The sequence below is a fragment of the Schistocerca americana genome, chromosome 5 (assembly GCF_021461395.2).
Source record: "Schistocerca americana isolate TAMUIC-IGC-003095 chromosome 5, iqSchAmer2.1, whole genome shotgun sequence".
In the NCBI taxonomy this organism is placed as follows: Eukaryota; Metazoa; Arthropoda; class Insecta; order Orthoptera; family Acrididae; genus Schistocerca; species Schistocerca americana.
In genome coordinates this window covers 440,814,591-440,827,680 of record NC_060123.1, presented here as the reverse complement: position 1 = coordinate 440,827,680, position 13,090 = coordinate 440,814,591, and the positions used below count along the sequence as shown (strand labels likewise).

Sequence of the window (13,090 nt, the reverse complement as noted above, 5' to 3'; positions counted from 1 at the left end):
TAATAAACTATGCATATATGCTTGCATAATATAATGCTCCTTACTGCTGCCAATATTTAACGCTTATTTTCACCTCACTTGGATGAAGTACATTACTGATTGACTAGTGGATTTTCCTGATATTCATTCCTTGAGATTGAAAATGAATATTTTCTGTTCTTTCCACAGAATTCCAATCGAGGTGTGGATGACATGCTGAGAACTGGCTCTGTGATTCTTGAGAATTTAAAAGATCAGCGGTCAACATTGAAAGGTGCCCAGAAACGCTTATTTGACATCGCCAATACTCTCGGACTTTCAAATACAACAATGAGGTTAATTGAACGACGAGTGTCACAGGATAAAGTTATTCTTGTAGGCGGCATGGTATTTACTGTTATTGTTATTATTATTGTTATATTCTATTTTCTGTGAATTTTGTTTGACAAAGCCGACCGCTTGATTTTAGTTAAACCTTTTTGAGCAAGTAGGCACACATGCTCCGTGCATGTTAGAATTTATTTTGCCATCCATTAAAGTTACCAGCTATTCTCATTTTATGTTTAGTTCAGGATCACGTAAGTGGGGCCATGTAGGAAAAAAAGACTATGTTTCAGAGAGAATGGTAATATTTGCATTTAAATATGTGTGCTGGATGTTCCTTTGTACAGTGATATATATTCATACTTGCCTAGGGAACATATGTACTGGAGGGGTGAGTTCATTATTAATTATTTTATGAATCAGAATTTTTTTTTACAAAATAAAAACAATATTTTTGAATATTTTAGTTCTGTGTATGTTTGTCAGTGTGTGTGAATCCACCCCTTACATGCCACATGTATTTCATCATCGTTGTGGCATGGACGGCTGAGATGTTGGTGAAGATACTAAAAAGAGTGGTAAAGTGAAGCAAACTTGTTAATTATTGGTTCCTTCATCTATCAGACATTGGTGTGCTCTCCCTCTCCCCCCTGTGTGTGGTGAGTAACAATATCTCCTAATTAACAGAGTTATTCCATACCAGATTTTCCATTATTTGATTAGTTACTTTCAATGTGATTAAAGTAAATGTCGGTAATGATCATCAGATGTAGCAAATTTACTACTGCTGCAATTCTTTTTTTGAGCACACTTTAAGTCAGTCAGCTGAAGGTAATTGGATACATCAGCAGGCAAGATCTAGAACTTGTCCACTTCTAGAGTAAGTGCATAGACAATAGAGTATACTTAGTAAATAATAAATTGTCTGTTGCACAACTCACATTGCAAGCAAATGGGTGGGCACAAAATGAAGCCAGGAAGTGTACACATTAGGCTGAAAGGACAATGATGCTGTTCTTGTCGTGTCTGGCTGCAACCTTCCTTTTCCTCCTCTCCCCACCCCACCCCTTTCTAGACTCGGTGTACTAGGCAGGAGTTGGTTGGTTGACTGATCTGGGGGAGGGGGCAAACTGCAAGGTCATTGGTCCCGTCAGATTAGGGAAGGAAGTCGGCTGTACCCTGTCAAAGAAACCATCCTGGCATTTGTCTGAAGCAATTTAGGGAAATGACACAAAATCTAAATTAGGATGGCTGGATGCAGGTTTGAACCATATTTAACTATTCTCACAGGAGTACCAAGTAAGCAGGGACCTACAATTGGCTCTCATTAGATGCTCCAATGATCCAGAATGCCACTCAGGCGACGGGACACCAATGATCCTGGATATGTTGACAGCTCTATTTCCCAAAGTGTTATAGTACAAAAACAAGAGTGCATATCATTCCAGGTGTTTATATTAAGCTATTGATATTTTTATGTACATACCTGAACACTTAAGTGGCTTCATTTGAGCAAAATTTTTTACCTAAATCCTTTTCTTCTTGCTTAGGAACAAGAAGAAATTGCAAGGAGCTAGATCTAGGTGTGGCAGCAGTTTCATTACACAATTCATGCAGTTCTGTCTCAACAACTTCAGATGAATGCGCAGGCATGTTGTCACATGAAACAGTACTTACTTCTTGGCCAAATAGGGCTAGGTTTTCTTTAGTTCTTGTCAGAGAGGTCCAGTATAGATCAATGTTTGTTCCTTTTTTTCCAACTTAACAGATTGCCGCACATGAAGGTAACACAAACTTATGTTAGAGCAATACAGGGGTACTTACTGAATTGTCCTCATAATGGCTGCTGTACATGCTTCCTCATGGTGCTGCCTTCCTCCAATTGTAGCAATCCCCTCTCACTGTGGAACTCGAGCTTCAAACTTGCCATTTAATTGTTATTTTGACGTATTTCTGTGATCAGTTAAAAAAGACCTTTTGTATATATGACCAGTCTTTTGGCTACTACTGGAAGTGGTTAATATACTTGTAATTGTATGAAATGCACTTAAAATGGTGACCAAAATATTGTTCCTCCAGATTATAACATGACACACAACCTGTCTAGAATAACTTTATTGCAAAAAAATGGATGATAGTTCTTGTGCAGAAAAGCAGCACATCTAAAATATAGTAACAGATTCAATTAAATGTAGATACATCATCATTTTTCTTCTTTAAATTTGTGATAAATAAAAATAGTGGCAGAAATTCTCAAAACAGTCAGTATAACAAAGATAGAACATTGCAGCTATTAGATTTCTGTGCATTCAGTTTAACTGCTAATGAACATCATTTGATACTGGTAAGTCTTTTGATACTGGTTTCTTCGTTAATGAGTGTTTCACTGTCATTGTTTCTCTTCTGATCATGTCCAGCAATACTTTGGAACTCTCCAATATCTAAAAACAGACATATTTTAATGGTAAATAAAGGTATGTATAGAATGTCAATTTGCACAAAAAAGCCTGGACAGAGAGAATTAACACATTTACAAATTTATGAAGTGCAAACTCCATACATTATGGTACATTTCACATGTAATGACACAAATGTAGCTTTTCCAACCACATTTTCTTGGAACCTTAAATAAAATTTAAAAAAGACAATAAAAACAGTAAACATGCTTAGCAATAACTAAAAACAAGTATTAATTATTTCAAAAGCAGAACATCTACAGTGCTTGAAGGAACTTGAGAGACTGAAGCAAGCGAGTTCAAATGTATAACTCTGAACACAAGATGGTATCACAGCTCACAGAAGACCTATGAAATTGATTTATAGAATAATTAATTGAACGAGAAAACATCCTATAGGGGTTCTACTGGTGAAATAGATATTGTCATAGTTCTATCTGCTTTTGAATGTAATCATGGGAGAAAGCACCAACTATCTGTTGGATAACAGACCTACCTACTCCGCTTGCACTGTCAAAGGCAGTCAAATGCACAAATATTTGTAAAAAATTGCAATACCCAGAAAGAAAGGAAAAGAAAAAAAAAACACAAAACAGAATAGGAATCAAAAACCTTGGAGGGTATGTAGAAGGCCCTCACGTGCAATTGGAGAAGTCAGATTTACACCCAGCTTGAACTGTAAGGCACAGTCAGACAAAGTGAAAACATGGAAGCAGGTGCCAGTAAGCCTCCTCAGCATCAAATGGTGCAACAACAGGATGGCAGTCCAAACAGATTTGAGTGATCAATAACTCAGAAATGGGTTTGTTGTAACATTACATTTTTGTTTGTACAGGGCATCTCTGGCACAACAAATAGTCCTGCATGAATGGAAAAACATGCAAGTCGTATCTATACACAAAAAAGAACAAATGCACAGAATTACTGCTCAATATCGTCTATGTCAATCTCTTGCAGGACCCTTGAGCTTATTTTACATTCAAACATTATGACAGTCCACAGGGAAAGAAGTTTCTCTCAAAGAATTGGCATGTATTTAGTTAAAACTGATAATGTGAAAAACAGCTTACTTTATTCCTGCAAAATGTTTTAAAAATAGTACTTGCAGGCAAACAGGTAGTCTTCTGAGATTTCTGAAAGGTGTTTGACGCTGTACCACAGTATCGACCAATAACCAAGAAACTATCATCTGGAGTGATGCGACAGACTCGAATTTTTTGACTAACAGAACTTAGTATGTTATACTGTGAATGTTCAACAGAAATTAAATTAGCATCAGGCAGGTCCCAAAGAAGCATAACTCTGTTTTCATTAAACATAAACAGTTTACAAGATGGGGTCAACTGCACTATCAGACTGTTTGTCAACAATGTTGTTGGCTGCAGGATAGTATTGCCATAGGGCAACAAATTTAGAAAGACTTGGACAAAAATTTCAATTTATTTAGTGAAGGACAACTATCTCCAACTGTGGATAAATGTAAAATAAATACCAGAGAGAGAGAGCCCAACAGTATTCAATTACGAAATCAGTTGTAAGCATGTGGGGCATTTCATATCATTGTAATATTTAGGGATAATAATAGGGAGCAATATAAAATGTGGCGAACAGGTAAAATTGTTAACAGACAAGGTGAACGAAAACTTATGATTTGTAGGAGGGGCTCTGTGAAAGAGCAGTGTATCTGTGAAGAAAATCACATACAAAACACTAGCATGATCAATTTTGTAGTATTGCTGTAGTGTTTAGTGTCCAGGAGTACAAATATTGAGAGCTCAGGTGGCAGACCAATATTAAGGAAAGAAAGGAAGGCTGAAAGGTGGAAGGAATACACAGAGGCATCCCATGGGGCTCACCACTCTTTGGTGAGTTCGTACTTGGGTACCACGGGACCCCAGACTTTGCAGCATCTCTTCCCTTTCCGTGCTGCTATCCTTTTATCCCATCCCTTGAGTAATATGTCTTGGATAGTTTTGGGAATGCATTCAAAGTTTTGATAGCCCAGCACTGGAACCACTCGTGGTGTTTGTTTTTCTTTTTTTCTTTTTTTTTTTTTTTCCACCCCTCCATCTCATCCCCTTCCTCTGCTTTGGAGTTTGAGATTTCTCTTCGTTTCTTCTTCCTCCCTGTGTGCTTCTCAAGGCTGGCCCACGTGTTAGGTGCATAACAGGTGACTGGGTAATCAAAATTCCCAGCCCGGGTCAACAGGTAGGGTCTGCACATACCCCCTGGTACAGTAGTGGCCCAGGGAGGGAGGATTGCCTGAGCTGTTACCTTCCTAACTGCCAACAGGACCCTCTTTCAGGAGTTAAGGGAGGTGTGACCTGAGGTGTGAACAATCACCTAAGGTGTGTGAGCCCCTCTCTGAGGGGGGGCTCCCAGTTGAAAGGAGCACGCCACTGGAGATGCTGGCAATCAAGAGGGATATTTTCTTTTTGCAATGAGCCAGTCGCCATCTCAGTCTACATCTACTAAACGTAAATAGAATGAGGGTAAAGATTCAAAGACTTTCCCAGCTGCACCTTGGTTCCTCGTGGTATCACATACTGAAGGAGGTCAAGTCCTTTGCTACAGTTAATCCATTTATTATTCAGGAAGGTGTTGATGCAATTGCAGGCTGTGTGAAAGCCTGCTTGCTTTTGGAGACCAATCGTGATTTTCAAGCCCAACAACTGCTTGCAGCTTCGCTCCTCCACAGGTGTCCTATTAGTTTTGGGGCCCATCGTATGCTGAATTCTTCACATGGTCTTTCTTACACAACTGCTTGATGATCTGACTGGGGACATCTCTCTGATCAGGGCATCACTGCGGTCCATTGGGTAATAAAAAAGGTTGATGCAGACTTGGTGCCTACATGCAGTCTTTTTCTGACATTTGATAGAGTAGTGCTTCCATTGAAGTTTAAGGCAGGCTACGAAGTCATCACAGCCTGACCGTACATTGTAAACTTGATGCATTGTTACCACTGTCAAGGTTATAACCAAATTTGCGTGTCCTGTCAAAACCTGGCCAAATGTGTTACTTGTGGGAAAAACACTGAAGAGGACGACTGCCCGCCTCCCCACTGTATCAATTGTAATAGCAACCACGCCGCCTCATCCGGTGAATGCCTCACGTATCTCAATGAGCAGGCCATCCAGGAAATCGGGGTGAAGGAAAAAGTACCCTATTCTGTAACTCGCAAGTAGTTGGCTAGTTGAAAGCCCTTTTACCATCCAGCACTTACAGTACCGTTCTTGCCAAGCCTTGCTCCACAAAAGACTTAGCCACACAGAATTGTGACCTCCAGTTCAGTAGTGCAGCTGTGAAATCACTCAGTATCAAAGTAGCATCCCTGTTTCCTCCTCCTGCAGCTGTGCAACAAACTGTCAAATCTTCGCCCCAGCAGTGAAATCACCTGCTACGCAACCAAGCGGGCTGGAAAGGACAAAAGGAATAATCCTACAAGGACTTTTTATGTTCCTCTAGCTGACAAATGTCTCCATCTTCGTCTGCCAACTGTAAAGGCTGTAAGCGATCAAACAAAGGCAATCCATCTTATCCTTCCCTGACTCGCGTCACTGTATGATACCCTTACCTGGCCGACCTCCATTTTGCTGGTGCGCACTGCCGACCATTTTTCTGCCCTGGAATCCATAGGCCAACCCAGGGAGATGCCAATTCCTCTGTACATTTTTTGGAACAGGACCCTCCAGCTTCTGTGCCCTCTAGCAGTGTATCTTCAAAGGCTGTCAAATAGCAGCCGCTGAGGTGAGCACCCTTTATTCCCCACCCCCACCCATTACGATTCTTCTCCAATGGAATGTCCTTGTTTTCTGCTTCCAAGAAACAAAGTTGCATCCTTGCAACTGCTTTGACCTGTTGTGTTTCCTTCTGGTCCACTTTGGCCATTGTCACCTTTTACACTAGTCCAGTTGACAGTTTCTATACGGAAGCTGTTGAATTACACTGTCTTATGGATATGATGTCTTGTGAAGTGGATATGCATGCGGTTTGTCTGCCATCCCTGGCCACCCATACTACACACACTTTTTCGATGATTCCATTGACTGCCTATATGGGGTGCACTGCTCTTCTCTGTTACCTCCGGAGTTAACTTTCGGCTACTGCTCCGGCACTTAGCTTCACGTTATCTACCACATTCCCAATGAGTGTGAACCCTTCATTGCTTTGGCTTTGTGTGGTGGCTCGTGTTAATCTTGGACTTCATTCCCTTCCTAAGGTCACTACTCCGGATTTCGTCTATCGTTTTTAGCTTCTCGACCATCGCACACAACTTAGCGATAGCATCGTCCTGCACACTGATGACTCTAAGACTGACTATGGTGTCGGGTGTACCTTCTTCATTGGCACCAACCATTTCGGTATCAGCTTCCAGAACACTGTTCGATTTTTATAGCAACTCTTCACCTTCTATCAGGCTACCCAGTACATCCAGTGACACAGGCTTTTTCTGTCATACGCTGTGATTCTCTCAGTGCCCTTCAGAGCCTATGTGTGCTGTACACAGTCCATCCCATAGTGTAATGGGTCCAAGAGAGCTTCTGGAGTAAATTTAACCTTCTTCCCTCAACACTTCCTAGATCTAGCAGAAATACCATGATGATACTAACTCTTGTTTGTTGTTGTTGGGAACCACTGTGATGTTCATCTTGGTACCTAGTCACCTCAGTGTGATGGGAAATGAGGCTGCTGATGCTGCTGCCAAGGCTACAGTCCTCCTACCTCAGCCTGCTAGCTATTCCATTACTTCGGATGATCTCCGTGTTGCTGTCTGTCGGCAGATGGTGTCACTCTGGCATCACCACAGGTCTTCTCTTCATGCGAGCAAACACTGGCTCGGGACCTTTATTGTCTCTATGGCATATTTTGCGGACCTTTCTCCAAACGGAAGTCCTTGTTTTAAGCTTTCCTTTTGTCAACCGGGCTTAATGTGTAGTCACATTTAACTCCTTTTACTTATTAATGTTCTAAGGTTATGACATAGGCAATTATGACCTCACTTGTTTTTGCACAAACAAAGCCTGTATAAGGGAAACAATTATTATAGAAAGAAATGAGGAGGTAATTGATCATGAGATGGAAGATATGATACTGTGAGAAGAATTCATCAGAACTCTGATAGACCAAAGTTGAACCAAGATCCCTGAAGTAGACATTACCTCAGAATAACTGAAATGCTTTGGAGAGCCAGTCGTGACAAAGCTATTCCACCTTATATGCAACATATATGAGACAGGTGAAATACCCTCAGACTTCAAGAAGAATGTAATAACTCCTGTTCCAAAGAAGGCAGGTGCTGACAGATGTGAATATTGCTGAACCATCAACAAATCATTTACAGAAGGATGGAAAAACTGGTCGACCCTGATCTCTGGGGAAGACCTGTTTACTTGGGACCCAAATGCAGGAACACATGGGTCTTGTCTTAGACGATAGACTGGAGAAAAGAAAACCCATGTGTATGACTTATGTCGACTGGGATACATTCCTTGAAACTGTGAACACCGCAGGGGTGAAACGCAAAGAGCAAAAGGTTATCTATAACCTGTACACAAACCACACTGCAGAAAAGAAAACAGTGGTTGACAAGGGAGTGAGACAACGGTGTAGCCTTTCCTCAATGCAATCTATACACAGAGAAGATAGTGAAGGAAACCAAGAACAGATTTGGAAAGTGAATCAAAGCTCAGGAAGAAGAAATAAAAGCTTTGTGGGTTACCAATGACACTGTCATTTTGTCAAAGATGGCAAAGGACTTGCAAGCATTGTTGAAAGTAATGAATAGTGTCTTGAAAAGTCCGAGAGATGGCATCACCTGCATGTATTGAGGTCATATTTAGTTAATAGCATCTTTGGAAAGAACACATACCAAGTTTCAGCCATATTGGTCTATTTCTTTGTGTTTGGCATTCATGTGAAACAAGGAGGTCAAGTGATTGTCCAAAAAAACGGACGAAACAGAATTTCGTGTGGTGATTAAACATTACTTTAAGAAAGGCAAAATGCCTCAGGAGACAAAAGAGAAGCTTGATAAACATTACGGTGACTCTGCACCATTGATTAGAACAGATTATAAGTGGTTTCAAAATTTTCGGAGTGGCCATATGGGCACAAGTGATGCTGAATGTTCTGGACGCACTGTGGAGGTTACGACTCCAGAAATCATTGATAAAATCCATGATATGGTGATGGATGACAGAAGAGTTAAGGTGTGTGAGATTGCTAGTGCTGTGGGCATCTCTAATGAATGGGTACATAATATTTTGCATAAACATTCGGACATGAAAACAAATCCGCAAGATGGGTTTCGCGATTGCCCACGCTTGACCAAAAATGGAATCGTCTGAAGTGTTGCAAGGATGGTTTGCAGCTGTTCAGGAAGAATCTGTGGCACTTTAAGCATCATTTCGTTACTGTGGATGAAACATGGATACATTATTATACTCCTGAGACCAAGAACAATCAAACAATGGGTTACCAAGGGAGAATCTGCACCAAGAAAGGCAAAGACCATTCCTTCTGCCGGAAAGGTTATGGCAACTGTCTTTTTGGATCTGCAAGGGATAGCTATTTTGCAGTCTTGGCTAATTCCTATTATTCGGAAGGGATCAACAAATTAGAACGGAGCTCGATGAAGTGTGTATAAGTCTAAAAGGAGACTGTGTCGAAAAATATAAAAAGTTTACCCCAAACAAGTAAGTAGTTTTTATTTTGCACGGACTTTTCAAATGCACCTCGTATGCATCACTCTAGGGGAACAATGTGCACCCTCACATCTTCTTACCAATGAATTTTACTTGCAGCTAAACTATAAAAAAGATGGATTTAGATTTAAAGTTATAGGTATTCTGCAGGGATGTTATTTTTATTTTGCATGTGGTGAGCTATATCAAGGGGCAACACACCTTCAACATGAGATGGCAATTGCAACAGTTTTGCAAGAAGAAATATCTGCCTCAGCATGGAAATAAATATTCTGTCATTCGCCAGTGTGGCTTGGAGATGGGTGGGTATATGAGCACTAGAAGCCGGTTACCATACATTAAATGAACTTTGTTTTTCATTCATATACTGGACAGTGAACCAAGCAAGTTAATGTAATCTGGTTAATGTATGCATTGGTGAAGAAAATATACAAGCTGGTAGCTCAATAGGATTCTCACAAGTTATTGTGCAGAAATGTGGTATAATAAGTCTGTATTTTAAAGCAATTATAATAGGAGAATAAGTTTGAGAAGGGTCTAAGGGCACAACAGTCGCACATAAAGGTAAGGAATATACTTATCACTGTGAATATTACGCTTCAGATTACAAGATGAATATAAAAAAAGTAAGAAAAAGGTAATGGGATGTTGACAAATTAATTCAGGTGACACTGATAGAATCCTATTGGGAAGTGAGACAGTGAAGAAAGTTAATGAAGTTTGCTATTTTGCCAGCAAAATAACTGATATAGTAAAAGTAGAGAAGACATACAACACAGACTTGCAGTAGCAAGAGATGTGTTTCTGAAAAAGATAAATTTATTAACATCAACTATAAATTTAAGTGCTCGGAAGTATTTTCTGAAGGTATCTGTATAGATTGTACTATTGTACAGAAGTGAAATGTGGGCAGTAAGCAGCTCAGACAAGAAAGGTGCAGAAGCTTTGAAATGCGGCATTACAGATGAATGCTGAAAATTGGAGGGGAGAACTGATTAATTAATAAGATATGAAATGAATCGAGGAAAAAATAAATTTATGGCACAACTTGAATAAAAAAGAGATTGGCTGGTTTGACACATTCTGAGGCATCATCACCACTGATACGACATCCCTTTGTGAGCCTTGGCCTTCTGTTTAGTGCTGAACTCTACCAATTATGAAATCCAGTTTTCCTTATGTCTTCTCACACCCTAGCTTCGGTCTTCCAACTCTCCAGGTTCCTTCAGGCACTGCATTGAGGATCTTCATCATTCTTTCATTTGCTCTCAGTACATGTTCTGCCCATTCTGGCCTTTTAATCTTACTGTAACTGACAATATCCGGTTCATTGTATAGACTATATAATTTGTAGTTGAATTTCCTCCTCAAAATCTTTGTTTCAAATATGTGAAGTTACTTTTCACTGAATTTTGTTAATGTCTATGTTTCACAACTAAAACTTCATATATCATAATTGTAATTTTCCTGGAAAGCAATTTATATTTCAGATCTATTCTGCAACAGTAGTACGCATGTTAAGCACTGCTAGACTGTTTTAAAACTGATTTGAAGTTTAAAGTTTTACGATATAGACTGGAAATATTAGTCAGAAGTCGGACTAAAGTACGATCACCTTTACCGTCTGGACAAATAACAGGATTTTGATGCATGTGACAGAAAAGTGAATTGTATGATTGCCGATTTCTGATGGGACTTGGCCTTCATGATGCTTAATAGTCACGAACATCAAAGGACACAGAAAGAGACTGATCGCCGACATAAACTCGATTATTAGTCTTGAGTAGGCCACAACGAAACACAATCATGAAGAAATTACAATTTTGTCATGTTGTCAGAAGTTAATGTCAGGGTCAGAATTACTGATATTAACACATGCAATTCCTTGAATGACATATCGGTGTGTGCGCTCAGTGTGGAGACAGACCATAAACCTTAATTCAACTTTAATTTTCCATGTTGCCTACATCATTGCATGGACATTTAAAGTGTGTCCGTGAAATTAACTTCCTTATACACAAATATTCCACACGTCTAGGGCCTCGCTGCGATGGAGCATTTCCTTTCACGCCGATCACCTGCCACCCTACCTAAAACCTCTTTCCTCATTACCTTAGCCAGCTTCATCCTGACCCACAACTTCTTCACTTTTGAAGGCCAGACAATTAAAGGGAACAGCCATGGGTACCAGGATGGCCCCCTCGTACGCCAACCTATTCATGGGTCGCCTAGAGGAAGCCTTCTTGGTTACCCAGGCCTGCCAACCCAAAGTTTGGTACAGATTTATTGATGACATCTTCATGATCTGGACTCACAGTGAAGAAGAACTCCAGAGTTTCCTCTCCAACCTCAACTCCTTTGGTTCCATCAGATTCACCTGGTCCTACTCCAAACCCCACGCCACTTTCCTTGACGTTGACCTCCATCTGTCCAATGGCCAGCTTCACACGCCCGTCCACATCAAACCCACCAACAAGCAACAGTACCTGCATTATGACAGCTGCCACCCATTCCACATCAAACGGTCCCTTCCCTACAGCCTAGGTCTTCGTGGCAAACGAATCTGGTCCAGTCCGGAATCCCTGAACCATTACACCAACAACCTGACAACAGCTTTCGCATCCTGTAACTACCCTCCCGACCTGGTACAGAAGCAAATAACCAGAGCCACTTCCTCATCCCCTCAAACCCAGAACCTCCCACAGAAGAATCACAAAAGTGCCCCACTTGTGACAGGATACTTTCCCGGACTCTGAATGTGGCTCTCCAGCAGGGATACGACTTCCTCAAATCCTGCCCTGAAATGAGATCCATCCTCCCCACTCCACCAAGAGTGTCTTTCCGCCGTCCACCTAACCTTCGTAACCTGTTAGTTCATCCCTATGAAATCCCCAAACCACCTTCCCTACCCTCTGGCTCCTATCCTTGTAACCGCCCCCGGTGTAAAACCTGTCCCATGCACCCTCCCACCACCACCTACTCCAGTCCTGTAACCTGGAAGGTGTACACAATCAAAGGCAGAGCCACGTGTGAAAGCACCCATGTGATTTACCAACTGACCTGCCTACACTGTGATGCATTCTATGTGGGAATGACCAGCAACAAACTGTCCATTCGCATGAATGGACACAGGCAGACAGTGTTTGTTGGTAATGGGGATCACCCTGTGGCTAAACATGCCTTGGTGCATGGCCAGCACATCTTGGCACAGTGTTACACCGTCCGGGTTATCTGGATACTTCCCACCAACACCAACCTATCTGAACTCCGGAGATGGGAACTTGCTCTTCAATATATCCTCTCTTCTCGTTACCCTCCAGGCCTCAATCTCCGCTAATTTCAAGTTGCCGCCACTCATACCTCACCTGTCATTCAACATCATCTTTGCCTCTGCACTTCCGCCTCGACTGACATCTCTGCCCAAACTCTTTGTCTTTAAATATGTCTGCTTGTGTCTGTATATGTGTGGATGGATATGTGTGTGTGTGTGCGCGCGAGTGTATACCCGTCCTTTTTTCCTCCTAAGGTAAGTCTTTCCGCTCCCGGGATTGGAATGACTCCTTACCCTCTCCCTTAAAACCCACATCCTTTCGTCTTTCCCTCTCCTTCCCTCTTTCCTGATGA

General features: G+C 41.1%; 2 protein-coding genes across 4 annotated transcripts in view; one reads left to right on the top strand and one right to left on the bottom strand.

Moving 5' to 3' along the window:
* The window catches only part of LOC124616158 (probable Golgi SNAP receptor complex member 2), a 32,353-nt gene extending 31,584 nt beyond the window's left edge, over positions 1-769 (top strand). The window contains exon 4 of the mRNA XM_047144437.1: positions 169-769. Coding sequence (XP_047000393.1) covers positions 169-414 — 246 coding nt within the window. The 3' untranslated portion in view covers positions 415-769. The remainder of the gene's footprint in view (positions 1-168) is intronic.
* A 1,633-nt stretch (positions 770-2,402) lies between these two features.
* LOC124616157 (Sjoegren syndrome nuclear autoantigen 1 homolog) overlaps positions 2,403-13,090 on the bottom strand; it is a 47,044-nt gene continuing 36,356 nt past the window's right edge. For all 3 annotated transcript variants that reach the window (XM_047144434.1, XM_047144436.1, XM_047144435.1), the window contains exon 3: positions 2,403-2,744. In XM_047144434.1, coding sequence (XP_047000390.1) covers positions 2,625-2,744 — 120 coding nt within the window. In that variant the 3' untranslated portion in view covers positions 2,403-2,624. The remainder of the gene's footprint in view (positions 2,745-13,090) is intronic.